At 42.1% G+C, this 16,390-nt stretch overlaps 1 protein-coding gene across 1 annotated transcript; it reads right to left on the bottom strand.

Moving 5' to 3' along the window:
* Positions 1–7,205: 7,205 nt before the first annotated feature.
* NQO2 (N-ribosyldihydronicotinamide:quinone dehydrogenase 2) lies at positions 7,206–16,053 on the bottom strand. Its single transcript, XM_082307877.1, has 6 exons — positions 16,007–16,053; positions 14,196–14,360; positions 12,561–12,691; positions 10,294–10,407; positions 8,787–8,888; positions 7,206–7,631 (listed from the first exon to the last, which is right to left on the bottom strand). Exons 1-6 carry the CDS (start codon positions 16,011–16,013, stop codon positions 7,458–7,460), a joined length of 693 nt encoding a protein of 230 aa, XP_082164003.1. The 5' UTR covers positions 16,014–16,053; the 3' UTR covers positions 7,206–7,457.
* Positions 16,054–16,390: the final 337 nt, after the last annotated feature.

Genomic DNA, 16,390 nt, shown 5'->3' with positions numbered 1-16,390 from the left:
CAGTAGTATGTGGGTGGCTGCAGTTTTGGAGAGGCAGAACAGCCTTGGTGATCACTTTCAAGATGAAGTTTTTCGCTCTGAGTCTCAAGACAGTTTTCCACGCCTTGTTGGACCAACTGAACAAATGGCTTCTTTCCAGGAACTCTTAAAAAATGCTGAGTGCAATTGTCTCCACTCTAAAAAAAATGTTGGCGGTTCAACTGGCACATGCCCAGTGCATCCCTGTTTCCCACTGCTTCTGGATCAGCTGGTGCAGAGCCAGAACAGCAGTTTAATGTTCTGACAGATGCAAGGGCTGATCACGCCTACTGTAATGAGGAGACTCAGGATGGCTATGCTGAATTGCGAAACTAAGTTCATTGTAGTCTGAATACAGACATTTCATGTCGATCCACATTGTGAGGTACCGTAATAAGGGTGTTATTAAACCTGCAGTTCAGAGAATCCGGGATGTTTGTCAACTAAATGAAGCAAAAGCAAATCCAGACGTGGTATCTCTGGTGGGCTGATCGTGCAGTTTTGGTCTTCTGTTGCAATCCCAAATATTACAGAAATCTTTTGATAATGTTTTACTTCTGAGTTTTTTTGTTTTGATTTGTTTTTTCTGCTTTTGAGCTTTGCATTGCGTATGTGGCTGAAGACATGGGCTGAAGGCAGGAAGTGAGATGGCTAAATTTCTAAGAATTGCATGGTTAAAAAGGTTTCAGTCTCGTTCAGTGGTGATTTGCCAACAAGTGCTAGGCAAAAAAGACAGAAATTAGTATTTATTTGTTGGTGCTTAGAGGTCAGTTATGCCAGTTATGACATTCCTTCTTGAAATTAATAGGGAAAATAAATTGATCCAAAAATGCAATCTGGCTTTACAGAGAAATCTCTTAATTCTGACTGAGAAGAAAGGAAGGTTATCCTGAGCTGGATGATAAGGCCAGTACAGTTTTAATGCTTTTCACAATAGTGCATTTATGTGAGCAGTTTTCAATTTTAGTATCAATGAAAATAAAATAAGCCCATTAGTTCTCTTTTTACTTTAACTGAAACTTTCACTAATCTTGACCAAACTTTCACTTACTTTGTACTAAAAATCTCAGCCGTCTTATTAAAACTGACAGAAAAAAATGTAAATACATAGAATTCTAAACGCCTTTTTTTTTTTTTTTTAACATAGCTGTTTTTATTGTCAGCAGGATGAAAATTACTTTATGTGAAATTTGCAGGTTCTGTTGCACCACTGGAAAAATTGTAGGTGTTGATAAATAAAAAGTGTCAAAACTCCCCAGTGCTAGACCAGGGGTACCTGGAATGGTTACCTATCTCATGAATCCTACAAACTGAAATCAAATCACAGTAAGTTTGTGCCATAATGGAAAAGTGACTTTGGACAGGGGTATTTTCCTGGTATTAACTTTGAAGGCTGTATTGTAGTAAGCTTTGCCTGCAGAGGTTTAAATTTTTCCACTCCTTCCTCTTCACCTGCAGTTTGCTGCCAGGCATCTCTTTAGAGGCTTTTCCCTCTCCGTGTCTTGCATGAATTGCGAGCTCTGTAGGGACCCGAGCGTAACGGTGCTGCGGCTGTCCCCGGCTAAAGGCTCCGCTGGTCCCAGCAGGGATGAGTGTTTCCTCACACAGGAGGTTCCCAGCTCTGGAGATGAGTCAATGCTGAAACGTTAATTCTGGGCTCAGCACCCTGCCCACAACACTGGGAGGGGGACCATCTTTTGGCAAAACCCTAAGCAAATATTTGTATGTAATGTTTCTGTAATTTACCTTTTAATGTAAAGCTAAAGCATTATCTGGTCTGATTGATCCCGCTGCTGTCCAACAGCTGTCAAGATATCCTGTTGTACACCTGACTTTACAGAGAGAAGCCATGATTTTAGCTATCTTTGGCTCACCAGTGCAACAAAACTTCTATTACATTTCCCTGAGCTCCCAGAGGGCTGAGGTGAGAGAAACTGCAGGACTATGCAACCAAGAGTGTTGATGTATGGGGAGAAGGGCCGTGTTCCCCTGGGGAGTCCAAAGGCAGAACGGGATGTCCCAAGAGCTCGGGAACCACTGTTGCTTGTGACTGACCACAGCCACAATTTTTCATCATAGTTAAGTTCAGAACATGACCATCTGGGGTATCCCCTAGGCACTGAGGTGTGGCCTAGCACCAGAAGACAGAAACACAAGGGTGCACACGTAGAGTGTACTGAGAGGATTTTTTTTTTTCCCCCTTGTCTTCATTTCCAGTAAAAACACCAGCACATCTCACTGGAGTACATAGCATTTGCAGGTGTGGCAGTTCTCTGTGACAATCCGTTACTTGGGCAAGATGGTTAGGTCTGGGTTTATTCTCTCTGTCTGATGTTAACAAAATGATTTCTCGTTTCATCAAGGGCAACTGGTCATTCAGAAAGAGCTATGGGGTATCTTGGCTGCACAACCCTAGGGAAGAAACTGGTCTTGTGTCTCCTTACTGAGTTTTCCGAAGAAATCAGAATTCCTGTGCAGTCAAACTGCATTCCATCAACACTGCTGAGTCTGGAGAATTTTAAAGATATCTTAGGATGGTTGGAAATAACTGGTCATGAAACATCTTCATTACAGTTTACTGTTCAGAGAAATAAGAACTTTACCAGTATTCTTTTTTTTTTTTTTTTTTTTTACATCAGTCTGCACCAAGCACTGTGACACCACAAATTCTTCAATAGGTGTTTCCTTAGTATTTTGTTCTGTGGAGAACATTCTCGTAAATATAAACACCAGCAGAGTAAGATGGAAGCAACAAAAGTATTGCAGGAATAGACATTTCCCTGACTTGTTTGTGAAATGATCAACTACTGCCACTATGTTGAAGGACCTAAAATGAGGATGCTGAAATGCGAGGCTGCTCCTCTGGACTAGCCCTCTGCTTCCCCAAACATTTGTAGTCAAAGATTCTTTTATACTTTTTAACTCAAGTTTTGGAACTAAGGCTGGAATAGGTCTCTTGGCTACTCTTTCTAGCGACTCACCTAATTTAAAAGGAAACATCATGGATCTTGGAGCTTCATTTTTGTATGGATACAGTAGGTATTTTAATACCCTTAGAATGATGAGACAGTTACCCAGCACTAACACTTGAGAGCACCCTAAGCTTAAGTCCTTTTATTCTCTTTTGTGGAGCGTAGGTTCTTTAGGCTTTAGGATATCTACAAACATAGTAGGATTTTTCTTAAAAAAGTTGTACATGAATTATGCATGGTGTTTATTATTGAGTGTTCCTCTCTTCAGCACAACCTTTTGATAACTTGTCTATTGCAAAGTATATACCTCTGCAAGCAGGCAGCTAACCTCAGTGACATTATTCCAGGAACCAAATATTAAACCAAAGAAAGAACTATCTACACCTGCCTTTAAATGTTAATTTTTTTGAAACCTGGATTAAAAGTGCCTTACCGCAAGAAATCAGTCTTGGTTTCTCTAGGCTATGAGGCTTCCTGATAACATAGTTCAGACGGGGATCTATTCATTTCCCTGTGTTTTTTCTGAAGTTGCAAGCATGTTTCACCTGCCATTTCAGAACATCAAATAAAAGAAATTAGGTTATGATTTTTGGAACAAACTGTCAGAGGAAAAGACCAGAGTGTTGTGTGAAAGCGTGTGGGAGAGGAGGACCACCAGCAACAAAATACAAATCCCTAGACTAAATGGAAGAGGAAAGCATGTTGCCCTTATACCCTTCTCCCCAGCCTGAAACGCAGCTACAAGTTACTCACCTAATTCTAGCTTTGTTCTGGTGAAATCAATGCTGTTTGGACAGGACTATGTTAGACGTTTAGCATAATGTGATTTAGTAGGGCAATGATTCTTTAGATCAAAATGGTTGTAACGTTTCCAGTACTACTAAGAAACTAACCCTGCCACTTCCTTTCTCTCTCCTTATGAACCACAGACCACTCCCTATTGGTTTTCTACAGGGTAAAATTCTCCCTTGATTTTTTGAAAGGCATGTGCCAGAACATGCATGCGCCCCTGCACAGTCTGCTGTATAGCAGGCACTGAAAACATGTCAGGACAAGGACATTAACTCTTGGCTCAGCACCCGCTGTCACTGCACAGTTGACTGGCTTCCAAAGCATCGCAAGAGCAGCACCCCTCAGCAAATGTGGTTTAATCTGTTACGTGTCCACAGCCGAGATACAGCTCACAGCTCTGATTACCTCTTCTCTGAACAGATATAGGATAGCTAGACACGAAATAAAGGAAAGCAACAAGAATTATGAGGCACGTGGAACAATTTCTGTATGAGAATAGACTACACAGACGAGGACTGAGATTGACTGCGGAAAGTTACGGTTGAATCGTGGTTCTTAGACTCCCCTTCATCATACACCCCCTTGTACAGTGGCTTTCAAATTGGAATGGTATTCCTGAAGAATTTGCTTTGGGAGGAGGCAAAGCATGTGGAGAATGGTGATCTGGCTGCTATACTTGCATGTCCAAGAGGCTTTTGACAAAGTTTTGTATTCATCTTTTTTTAAGGAAACTAAGCAGGTAGGGGGTAAGAAAGAAGGTCGTGGCATGGAGATGTGTTTAAAAGATAGGAAAAAGACGGCAATAGTAAATGGTCAGCTCTCAGAACAGAGGGAGGTTACAAGTGCAGGGAACTGAGCTGTTGAATATGATCTGGAAAGGGATATGAGCAATGATGTTGAGAAAATTTGCTGATGATACACTCAGAGGAGGTGGGACAAGAAAAGCAGATTGTCAAGAGTTCTGGAAAAATGGTTGAGTGGCTGGGCAATGAGATGGGAAGTGAAATTCAAGTTATGTAAAGGGGTGCACGAGGAAAAAAAAAATTACCCTAAATTGATGTATAAAATAATGGCCCCTGAGCTGACCATTACCACTGATGGACAAGATCTAGGGTTACAACAGATGAAAACATTAGCTAAAGCAAATCATATGTCAGAGATTATTAGGAAAGGAGCAGAGAAAGTCATACGAATCTAAGAGTCACAGAGTTGACTCTATGCACTTCTGGTCCCCTCTTCTCAGTAACAGCATAGTGAGACTGGAGGAGTTCAGAAGAGAGCAAGAAGGGTGACCAAAGGCCAATGCCTGCTCTTGGAAGAACAACTGAGCAGGGCAGGACTCCATGTCCTGGGAAGGAGATTATTTAGGAGGGGAGGTGACGCACATCTACAAAACTCTAGGCCCCATGTAAAAGAATGGATGGGACTGATCATTTACTGTTGACTGGGAGGAATCAAACGAAGCTACTGGGAACCAGGTGCTTCACCTGCCCTGGCATCCTTTCCCACTCCAATGCTTCGTGCAAGGAAAGATTTGACCTGCTGAACTTCGAAAAAAAATATTGGCTGCTTCAAGTTGGCATAAATGCAAGAGAAGACTGAACAAAATCCAGTATAGAGATCTCTTTGGCTTGATAAATATAGAGAAAACATATATAGCTCAGGAAATCCGCCAAACTAAATATAGTTGGAGCCCAGGACAGTATTCAGGGGAAGTGCTTGCTCTTCCTGGCCTATAACCACTGTGGAGAAAAAAATCGGGCCTGGCAGATCCTTGTTCTGACCTAGCACAGCCACTCTTGTATACTTACCTTACAAATCTCCAGTCGTTTAATACAGGCGCTTAATGCTACCATGTGTGTGGGAGCTGGCACGCATCTGCCAAATACTGTCGAGAAGTGTATCTTCATCATATAGGACAGTCTGAGATTCTTCATCTAACAGTTAAACCCACTAAGCTCTGCGATTGATCCAATACAGCAACGTTTGGTTTGACAGTTGCAACTTCTGCTTTCATATCCATTTCCTTCTTTGTTGAATAGTCTGGTAACTGAACACAGTGAACATAAGGATGATTCCTCTGCTATACAATTTTAATATTTGCATTTGTCCTTCAGTCTCTCTTCAGTTAACTTAAAGTTGTTTTCCTTAAGTCTTTTAGGCAAGAATCTGCTTTCCCCACAACTTATGTGTATAACATTTTCCATTTTATTCCGTTTCACTTTCTGTTTTCTGTCCAGGAGTTATTGAGCCAAAGCAAATTTCTTGCTTGTGTAACCTGAAGACTTTGACTCATATGCACTGAAGCAGACATCTGCAACAGCTTAGGGCAGCACTGCTTTCAGGAGTCTGTCTCTGCTAGAGGTGGCCCTTCACTTCATATGGTGACAAACAGGAACATGTGACTCTTTCCCTGCAGTAGCAATTCCCTGTCTGGTGTATCGGCTTACACTGCCGCTCCAGAATCTGGGCTCAGCACATTTATTGCCCAAATCGCCCTTAAAGAAACATAATGGTGGGGCATGACAAGGCTGCTACAAAGAATGTGTGGCAGATGCACGCTCTATATGCAGAGGCCTAAGCGTCATTTGACAGTGACTCAGAAGTCCATTTCTTATTCAGCCCACATTCTTCTAATATCAAAGTGCAAAGCCAGCTGTTGGGTAAGCTGATCAAAGCAAGAAATTGTGTAGCTAAGCGAGAAATCCACCCTTTGCCATATGCACAAAAAGGGTTAACAGCTCTCAAGCACAAAAATAATCCTGCTAAAGTCCAAGGTAAAAATCATGGATGTTAAGAGCCAGACAGTCATTTTGTGCCATGATCCTGGCTCATAGACAGAGAGTGCTCCTGCAGGTTTTTGGGTAGGCGTTCTGCCTCGCCGGGTGCAGGTACTGGAGATCTCCAGGGAAGGCCATCTATACTGGTGCTGGAGGGGATGCACCCAACCCTCCAGACCCATACTGACTGGTGTGAAGGGGCAGCAAACAGATAGGATTCTTTTTTGTCTCTACTTAGGGCAACAAAAATAGAGCGCTCCTTTTGATTTTAGGAAACTACATACTTTACAAATGGGAGCTACGTGCCATAAAGAAAGGCAATACATGCACATACTGCTATATGATATTTGTATTTGGTTTTTCCCTTTTCTGGTATCCGTCATAGCTTTCATGTTGCTTCGTAAATATGTGGAAAAGCCTAAGGCTGTCCACAAGGCTTTCCAGTTGTCTAAGTCACTGTGCATCTGTACATCCTTTTGCATTAGTCATGATCTGGCTTCATAGCTCAAAGGCACAAATGTAGAGCTGTCATTTAAAAGAACAGGATTGGCCATAACAAGGTTGAGTATCGGAAGCATATTCCTTGACAAATTAAAAAAAGTGGCAGCTGGTACAGAAAGTGTTAAAATAAACTTGGCAATATACTTTATTGTTTCACAAGCGGCAACGGTTTGAACAAGGATAATTCTTCACAAACAGTTTTGCACCCATCATTGAAGAGAATCCCTCAGGAATCAATGAAGATAAATGCTATATTGTCAGTTAAGCTGCTAACTGTAGTACTCAAGATACCTATAATACATTTGAATTAGGAGATTAGCATTCAGATATTGAGATAAAGCACCAAAAAGAATGGAGAAAAAAAATCTTCTCTCTGTAGTCTTGAACCTGAACATTACTTGAAATACCACTCAGGAGAGCAGTTAATGGGTTCTTCCTTCCAAAGAGTCTTCAGACGCTGGGCCCAGGCGATCAGCATCTCCTTCCTCTTCTCCTCCGAGACATACTCCGGAGCAAAGCAGATGTGAGGTGCAAGGACTTTGACACCACAAAAGTGCATGATTCCATGCTGGACTCAAAGCAAAGAAAGAAACGCCTCAGGAAATAGTCTTTCACTTTCAATTCAAGAATGTGGAAGATTCAAATCTGAAACTGTTTCTCTGACCCAATTTAAGGCAAGTTTTCTAAACCTGTGCATTTATCAGGAGAAGGGAAATAAATTGCAAAATTTCATTACCTATCCTGGCAGTCACTGTTGAAGGCTAGGCATTAAGCAGAATGACATACAATATGCTGAAAAATAAGGGCAACTTCATTTATTCTGCTTTGTGGAATTTATTTTTAAGTGCTATTAAACCCACAGAACTGTTCTCTTCGGCTGCTGTATGCTATTAAATTTGCAAGGATCAGAGACAGCCTAAAGTTCATTGTACTGTTTGAAACTCCACAGGTTGTTCCTGAACTGCAGTGTATTTCTCATCCGCTTCTAAGTATTTTTTTAACCTTTTGCCTCTGGCTTAGCCAAACGATCCTGAATGAAGGCTAGTGCGTTTCAAATCAGCTCAACTTGCCATTTTCCCTCTGTGTATTTCTGAATTCACAGTTGCGTTTCACGTTCTTTGTCATGTTGACTTGCAAGCTCTGCAGCTAGATAGCCTCATGAGGGCAGGCAGCTAGTAATCGCAATGGGTAGGAGACCAAAGAATTTAAGCACATCCATTGTAATATATCAAGAAGCAGCTGGCACAATTTGCCTTACCACCTACATTTCTCAAAGCATGCTTGCTACTTCTGATAAAAGGGTAGCAATAAAAAAAGGCATGCTAACTTTCTTAGGCTGATCATCAATGCCAGGATAATGTGTGACTCCCCTCCTGTCCCGCATCTGACATGAATCAGGTAGGTAGGGGGAAAAGAAATCCTGCACGCTAGGGCTAAAGGAAATCCTATAACACCAGGGAAACTTAAAAGGCTGACAGTATAAGCTTTCTCCAGGTTCCAATCTGGAGGAAGGGGCACGAAACAACTTTAAAACTCTGTGGACTTTTAAAGTAGTTTCGGGATTTTAGGCCCCAATTTATAACCTGCAGATGCTTGGAACTGACAACTTAATTCTTTCTTACTATATTATATTTCATATAAAATAAACAATAATACAACTGTTAACAAGAATTGGAATAATAACAATTAAGGCAAACAACAACCAAATATTCATATATTATACCTGCATGGGCCACAGGAGATAGCGAATATCACCACTGATACCTCCTTTTGCGTACATCTCTTCGCTTCCTCCAGTAGTGAAAGAAAACAGGGCTAATTTGTTCTAGAATTAAGAAAGCAGCGCCTGAGTTAGGCATGTTTAAAGAAGGGTGGCTGAATAGTTCAAGAGATATTCAGGGGAACTTGGACAGCATAAATTTCTAGAGAAGGTGGTGTCCTCTTCTTTCCCAGACCTTATGTGTAGTGGCAGCTCTGAGGCAAAGATTGACGACACACAACTAGTCAGTGGACTGTGTGTCAGGGCTTTGGGCAAAGACAGGTTAAAAAGAAGAGGAATTGCATGTCTGACACCCTTGTATGAAGCAGTGCTGACCCTTGTTCTCCCCCATGCAATGTTTGGAAAACCGTGGCTGGAAAGCACTCTGTTACTGAGAATATCTTTATTCCTGTCCTTCCTCAATGCAGAAATTGAATGCTACAGTCTCCCTTCAAACTTGGGCTTGCTTGTCACTTGCCAAGGAATAATTTGAGAACACCTCAGCTGTTCTAAACCCTTGTGTTTCTTCTGCTTCTGTAACTATGGTATTAGCCACGGGCTTGCGCTCAGCTTCTATCCTCTCAGTTTTAGCTTCCGTAATTGTAACATATTTCCAGTGCTGTATCCGAACTGCCTTGAGCCTGCACTCAGCCTGCAGCTATGATCACTGGGGATTACTCCTGTTCATCTCAGTGAGGCAGCCATTTCTGAAATTTGAATAAACTGAAATGCTTGGAATTGTTAAGAAGATCAGAAATTACAGAGATTAATATGCAGCAAACGTAAATGTGAAACTAATATTGGTTGTTTCTGGATGCTGCAGTTGTTACCAAGTAAGATCCGTCACACAGTGGGTCAAAATTTTCCAGGGATATTCCCAGTGCCATGGAGAATTAAAAATTCATGAATTGTCATCTAGAGATACTGATCTTGCCTAATTGATAAGCTACAGAGAAGAAAAGGTTGAAAGGAGATAGTTGGGACAGAGGCTCGTGCACTGGGTATTTCAGGTTTCTGATTAAGTTTTATAGTTTAATTCCAACCTTTGACACCTAATCCCAGAACAGGATTGTGTCACCTCTTCTAGTATGTCACTTGTTACAGATTTGTGCAGTCCTACAGTGGTGGGAAGAATGACAAAGACTACAGTTTTAGGAAATGGATTGATTTAAACTGTTTGCAAGCCGTATGCCATCCCAGTGCACTCTGATACACCTACCAAATTACAAAGCCCGTTTTGTAGGCCAACTAAAAATCTCTAGAAGAATCTTCAGGAACCACCTCATTCTCCTTATTGTACTACATTCCAGACAGTTTTAACAAGCCAGAAAGTTACTCAACATGTTACCAAGCATTATTTCAGGAGAGTGTCAAGTGAGAGCTTTAAACAAATATAATGGAAAAGAAGGACCAATACTCTCAAGAGAATTTTGCAAATCTTGATCTTAATAAAACAGTCTCAAAAACTTACCTTGAGCAAACCAGAATCATAACAGTTTGGAAATTCATGAGCAAATCCTTGGACCAAGACTCTGTCCATCCAGCCCTTCATGATTGCTGGCATGCTGAACCAATACAAGGGAAACTAGGCAAAAAGTAAATTACCTTGTTAGCACAGAGGGTCCGAGCCATCCTTAGGCCTGGTCTACAGGCCAAATCCTATTCTCTTTAATCTGTTCAGATCTTGTACATGCCTTCTTCCAGCTGTCTGTCAGGAAAGGCGGTAACTATGCTTGGCAAAAATAACTGAAGCGCTTTCTGTTTGTAGTAGTCTCAGGTACACACCTGAGCATCTATGGCACACTAACACCATGGTGAATGTGAGGGCTTCCACACAAATTAAAGTTGGAATATGATGAAGCAGGAACGTGCCATTTAATTTAAACTTAAGACTGTACAGAGTTGCATCTCCTATTGCTGAAATGCAAAAGGAACATATGATCTAATGGAGAATGGGGCCAAAATGCACAGAGAGCCTCATTACCAGGACTGACATCTGGTGATCAGTTCTGATCTGACAGCCTGCTGACAAATGCCATGGGATCTTAAGAGAGGCTTACTTTCACACCCTGCTGATATGATGACCCTGAATCGCTTTACCGAGAAGAAAACATCTTCTTTAACAGTAGGACCCTCTGTTTCTCGATCCTCCAGTCAGCCCACGGGACTACAGCCTAAAGCTATCATGTCTTATTTGCATTATCTTGCATGCTTTATGGACTCTTATTCTAGGATGCATCGCTATCCCTAAACCTTTTAACACGCTGCAGTACAGAAGAAATTCTGTAAAAGCTTAACCCTGTGTGGCTTAATATGAGACAATGTGGAAACTGGGCAATCACTACTATCTCTAGAAGTGGTGAGTTTAGTGTGCAGTAAATTTTAAATTACTTTTTGGTGTCTTTCAGAGGCTTTTTTTCTTTCTTTTTTTTTACTGCACCAGAACATACTCAACTCTTCAGAGCATTCTACAGACAGAAAGCAGAAAGCAACCACTTCCTTCAGGGGATGTTTTACTGCACTTATCTCAGAAGCAATAGTGTAAAAATGATGAAGACTTACAGTGAAATGCTTAACTGAGATATGGCCACACCCTAAATTTCGTCTAGAATCGGACAGTGGAATATATATAGGCTATGCCTAAGGCCAACAGGCACACAAAGAAATGTAAGGTTAGTATTGCCTTATACAGTACTTCTGGGACTTGGAGACACTGAGGACAGAGCTGGCACAGTGGGGAACGGAGATGGGGTGTAACGATGCGTTAGCAAGTCCAGATAGTGCTTCTGCAACTCAGCAATGAATGAGGACAGTCCGGTCAGGGAAGTCCAAATTCCCCGAGCCTGCTGGCTGCTCCCAGCTGCTCGCACAGAAAATAAGCCTTGCCCTGCTTTCTGCCAGCCTGCCTGACACCCGTGGTCACCTATGTCTTTGTGCATCCAAATATTAAGTTTGGCCCAGTGTTGGTGAACTACTGGATTTGCTGTTGTTTCAACCTGGATAATTGTGCTGCTGATCTGTATTTGTTACTGTACCGTTACTTAGATATAAAGTGTTTATTCCTAAAGTTGTTGGTCTGGTGTCTTGTTGCCGTATCCTGAACCTGTAACTTGGCGGGGCTGCCTTAAGCCCTTACGCACATTTCTGTGTGTAGATCTGTGTTTGCTTTGCGTGAGCTCCAAGACAAAGGGATCGTATCGGGCTGCCTGATAGTGCGGCACGATTCTCATGTTGAGAATTATAGTATTGTTTTGCACTCAGTACTTTCTGGTCTGAGTTGCTCAATGCAGTCAATTTGGAGTTCAGGTAGTGTGAGGACCAGTCTTCACAAAACCGATGCAATCAGACTACTTTTGAATATTAATTTTTAAGTGAAGCACTGCTGTGAATTTTACTCAGGTATTTTCAGATGTCTTCCTACTCCTCAAAAATGCCAGTGTGGAGCCATTGTTTGTGTGGAAAATTCATACTGTGCTAGCATGAATAATGCTTACACATGATCTGGTATTCTTGATATTTTCTAAAATCCACATCCTATCAGAAAAACCTGACACCTGAAAATTGCTATGCTGGATACAGACTGTTTTGTGTTGATGGCAGAGCTACTACCTCTTTTTTATTCTGGCTAGATTCAATGTTCCTAATAAAATCTATAATCTTCTCATTTACTATTGCTTTTCTTTTGTTCAACCCCGTACATTACAACTTCAGTCTTTTAATAAAATTTAAAATAATGACCTGAAAAATCATTAAGTCTGCTTCCTGCACCTTCTTTTGCTCTTCAATCAGATCATTGGACAAACCTCCTCTCTTGTAAGCTTCCCATGCCTCCACGCCATAGTTGAACTCTTCTGAGTTGTGCAAGCAACCTGTGGGTAGAAGTGAACAGTCCTTTCTTGCCCTGTTTCTAGCATCACAGTCAGATAAGAATTAAATACAGGTTGCAATCTACAGTTCTGAATTGAGTTACTGCTTTCCATTTTTTCCCACTTCCTTCTTTTTTTTTTTTTTTTTGGTGGATATTCAGCATCATCACAGCTGATGGTGATTTGATTTTAAACTGGAGAGGAAAGTAGTGTCCCGGAGTACTAAAACTTCTGCCTTTCTGTAGCAACATATGAAGTGCAATAAGAGGACCTAAGCTTGGCTCAAGACTCTGGTGATGCAGGTGGATGATTTAAAGAGGATTTAAGAGAATTTTGCTAATTGCTCTGCCTCTGCATTAGGGATTACTGAAACCACCACGCAGTCACAAGCACTATATAGCTGCTTTTCAGCCTCCGTAACCAGGAAACTCAGCAGGGGCTGGGGAACCCGTGTTGGCCGGCTCTGCTGACTCCACTACAGTTGGGTGAGCTGATTCAAGTATGTCTGAATCAGACGTATACATTCATTCTGCTGATTCAACTAGTAGGTCATCAGTCTCTAGCAGAAGCGAGAGGCAGTAGCCTTGTGAACGAAACTCTAGCAAGTCATACAACGGTATCTGAAGGCATTTCTCACCCACGAGAAATGGACTTCAGAGAGTGATTGTGGACACGTGCTAATGCATTTTTCCCTTGCAGTAATGTCACTATGAGATAAGATTCATATTCAGGAGTGGACTTTTAGAAATGTTTGTGTCTGGTCATTAACTTTTTTCTTGTTTTTGCCAGTGCTTGCACTGAATTTCTGCTATTTCTTTTTGATTCTCGTTTTAAAGAAAGCGTTTCAGCTGTCACAGATTATGTTACCGCTTTGTGTTTCCTAACCTGGAAAAATACTGGGCCTAAATGCTAGTAAGAACACAGTGAAAATATCACATAAGCCTAACAAGAGCATCACTGTTTTTCTCAAGTCTTAACTGCATCATCTAGTCATTTTTAGTAATCATATACTACCAAGGTAGTCAGGAGGTGCCAAGACAACTCAAAAGCCCAAGAACTTAAGTGCCTGGAGCTAACTTGCAGAAAGCATTTGTAATCTTGTTTGCTAAGAGAAGGTGGTTCTTAGAATGTCTCTGCAGTTGATTGCAAATACTGTAAAAATAATATTATCCCTCATTCACTTTAGTCTGAAGGCAAAACACTGTTTTACAAATCTGTACTATACAGACATTTCATTTTTCTGATTGAGGGGCCATTTCTAGTGATCAGATTTATTTAAATAAAGATGATACCTGTTGGGTTCCTACGCTGACATTTCTCGGTCAATGCTAATAGAAAATAAAAAGCGGGGTCTTGTTAGTTGAGGGATATTTGTACAAAATAATAGCAATTTTTTTTTGGAGTGCGCCTAAGAGCATGGTTCTGGATTGTTAATGCAGCAGGATAGACAAGGTGAAAGTTTGTCTCATCGTTATTGTTGAAAAAAGTGTATTTTGGCTAGTCTCACCAACAATGTCATTTCTTGTTGCTCTTGGCTCGAACTGCATTGCATATAAATCAGACACTGTGACACTGCAGCCCTGCTTGCTCAATTCTTCCACAGCAACCCTCTTCAAAGATCCGTTCAAGGACTTGGGCTCTTGATGTGCATAGACTATCAGGACTTTTCTCCCTGGAGGCAGAAAGAAAACCAGAAGATACCTTTGAGTATAGGAGGCAGATACAAAACAGTTTGTGGAGCCAGGCCCTGGTCCTTCATTTTTCTATAGTGTGTTTTCCAAGCGGCACAAAACTAGTGAAAATAGAATGACAGTGGCAGAATTTGACTCCTGCTTGGCAGCAATGAGTGACTCATGAGGAACTAATCAGTGAATGCCCCCAACCCAGCAATTGTGTGCTACACTGGGCTTTCCCAGGTGGAACTCGGTGGACAGTGGGTGCATTTCCATAGCAGGTCACGCTGCCCTGCATCAGCACAACCCGGTCCCTCCTCTTGAGTCAGCATTTGTGTTTATCTGATTCCACCGCTCCCCCCAAAAACTCACCCAACAAAAGAAACAAAAAAAAAAAAGCTGTCTGCTGGTTTAGCTCCCTACGCTGGGTCAGATGAGCTGCAGCGCAAGTGTGAGGGGCGTGCAGCGATGAAAGCAGTGCCAGCTTAGGTTCCCTCAAAATGTTGTGGAAACAACTTCTGAGAGCTCAGAGCATCTTCCTACTGCAATGTGGGATCCCCTCATCTCCAGTTCAGTGCTGCGCAACTGACGGCATCGGGGTAGATGTATAAGATGTCACTATCCCACTTCAGCACCATCACAGCAACTTCAACAGAAAGTGACATGATTTTTTTCTTAGATATGAGAGTGAGCTGTTCAGTTTATCTCAAACTGCTGACAAAGTGGATTTAAGGTAAGCTAAGTGGCAAGACGGATATGTAGGGATGGAGCTTCTTAAACTGGTGTAACAAGGTGTATCAGACCTTACTTGTTCAAAATTTTACTGTATGTAGTCCATTCAATTTTAATAATTCTCTAAAAAAAAACCATTCATCACTGAACACAAGGGAAAGGTGAAATGGTTTTATGGGGTAGTCATTGTTTATACATAAACACTGCAGCAAGGGAAATTTCCAGGGACTATTGAAAATGACTGGATCTGCAAAACATGCAGCTGTTGCTTCCTAACTGCCAGCACAAAAAGTCAGACATCTCCCGAGTTCAGTTTCTCCAGGGGACGCAGAAGCTGTACGGCCCAGAGCACCACGAGGATGGCAGGTAAGTTTAAGGTGTCAGGGATAATTAACAGGACCCGAGCTGAATGCTTGAAGAAACAATACCTCATTTTTAACCTAAATTATAAGGGGTGATTATTTCTCCAATGTACATAGCGTCCATGAAACAATAGCTTTGCCAAAAGACTATTAAAATTTGTGGTCAAACGCGACCATAAATTTAACATGTGTATAAACTATTTAAACCCCTGCTCCATAACGTATTCTGGAATACCAAGAGCAGTTACCTCTTTGCTGCTCCTGCTGACTCTGAGCAAACAGGTAGTTCAGCGGCTGGAGATGACACAAGCTCGCAGATGCGGTAAGATTAATTCTGCAAGCTGCTGGTTTGCTTCCATGTCAGGGGAGCTGAGGGCACTCGGGCACAGTGTTCAGAGAGACTGGAGTTTTCAAAGGCATCACTTACTGAAGTAATTTCAGCCATTTGAAAAAGTAATACCTCAGTATCCCAACTAAACATTACAGATATGCCACACACCAGCATGCCCAGGCCTGAAGCGAACAGCATTTTTATTAGTATTTGTTCTTACCTGCCATTTTCTGGAAGCACTGGGTAGCTTCTGTCCTGAGAATCCGATACGGCCTGTGGACTCAAATGACAAATTTCCTTACGTGAGAAACATGAGGAAAAGCTGCAAGGAAAATCACTGTTTCAGTAGGATACGAAGGAGCTGGGGGAAGCCGAGTGTGCGGCGGCGTGCGGCTCCGCACGCCGCCGCACACTCGGCTTCCCCCAGCTCTCGGCCGGGAGCACCGAGCCAGACTGGCGCCGAGCGGCTCTCGCACACCCGCTTCACCCCGGAACCGAACCCCTCGGCTCGCACCGCCTCCCCAGAGAAAGCGCTGGCCGCTGCTCCTGGTTTTCGTGCTCCCCTCCAGAAACCGGTTTCAAAACGACTCCTGGCCCCAGCGCA

Source organism: Platalea leucorodia (genome assembly GCF_965183815.1).
Source record: "Platalea leucorodia genome assembly, chromosome: 1".
Taxonomy (NCBI): domain Eukaryota; kingdom Metazoa; phylum Chordata; class Aves; order Pelecaniformes; family Threskiornithidae; genus Platalea; species Platalea leucorodia.
The sequence above is the reverse complement of the archived record's forward strand: the minus strand, read 5'-3'. Positions and strand labels throughout refer to the sequence as shown.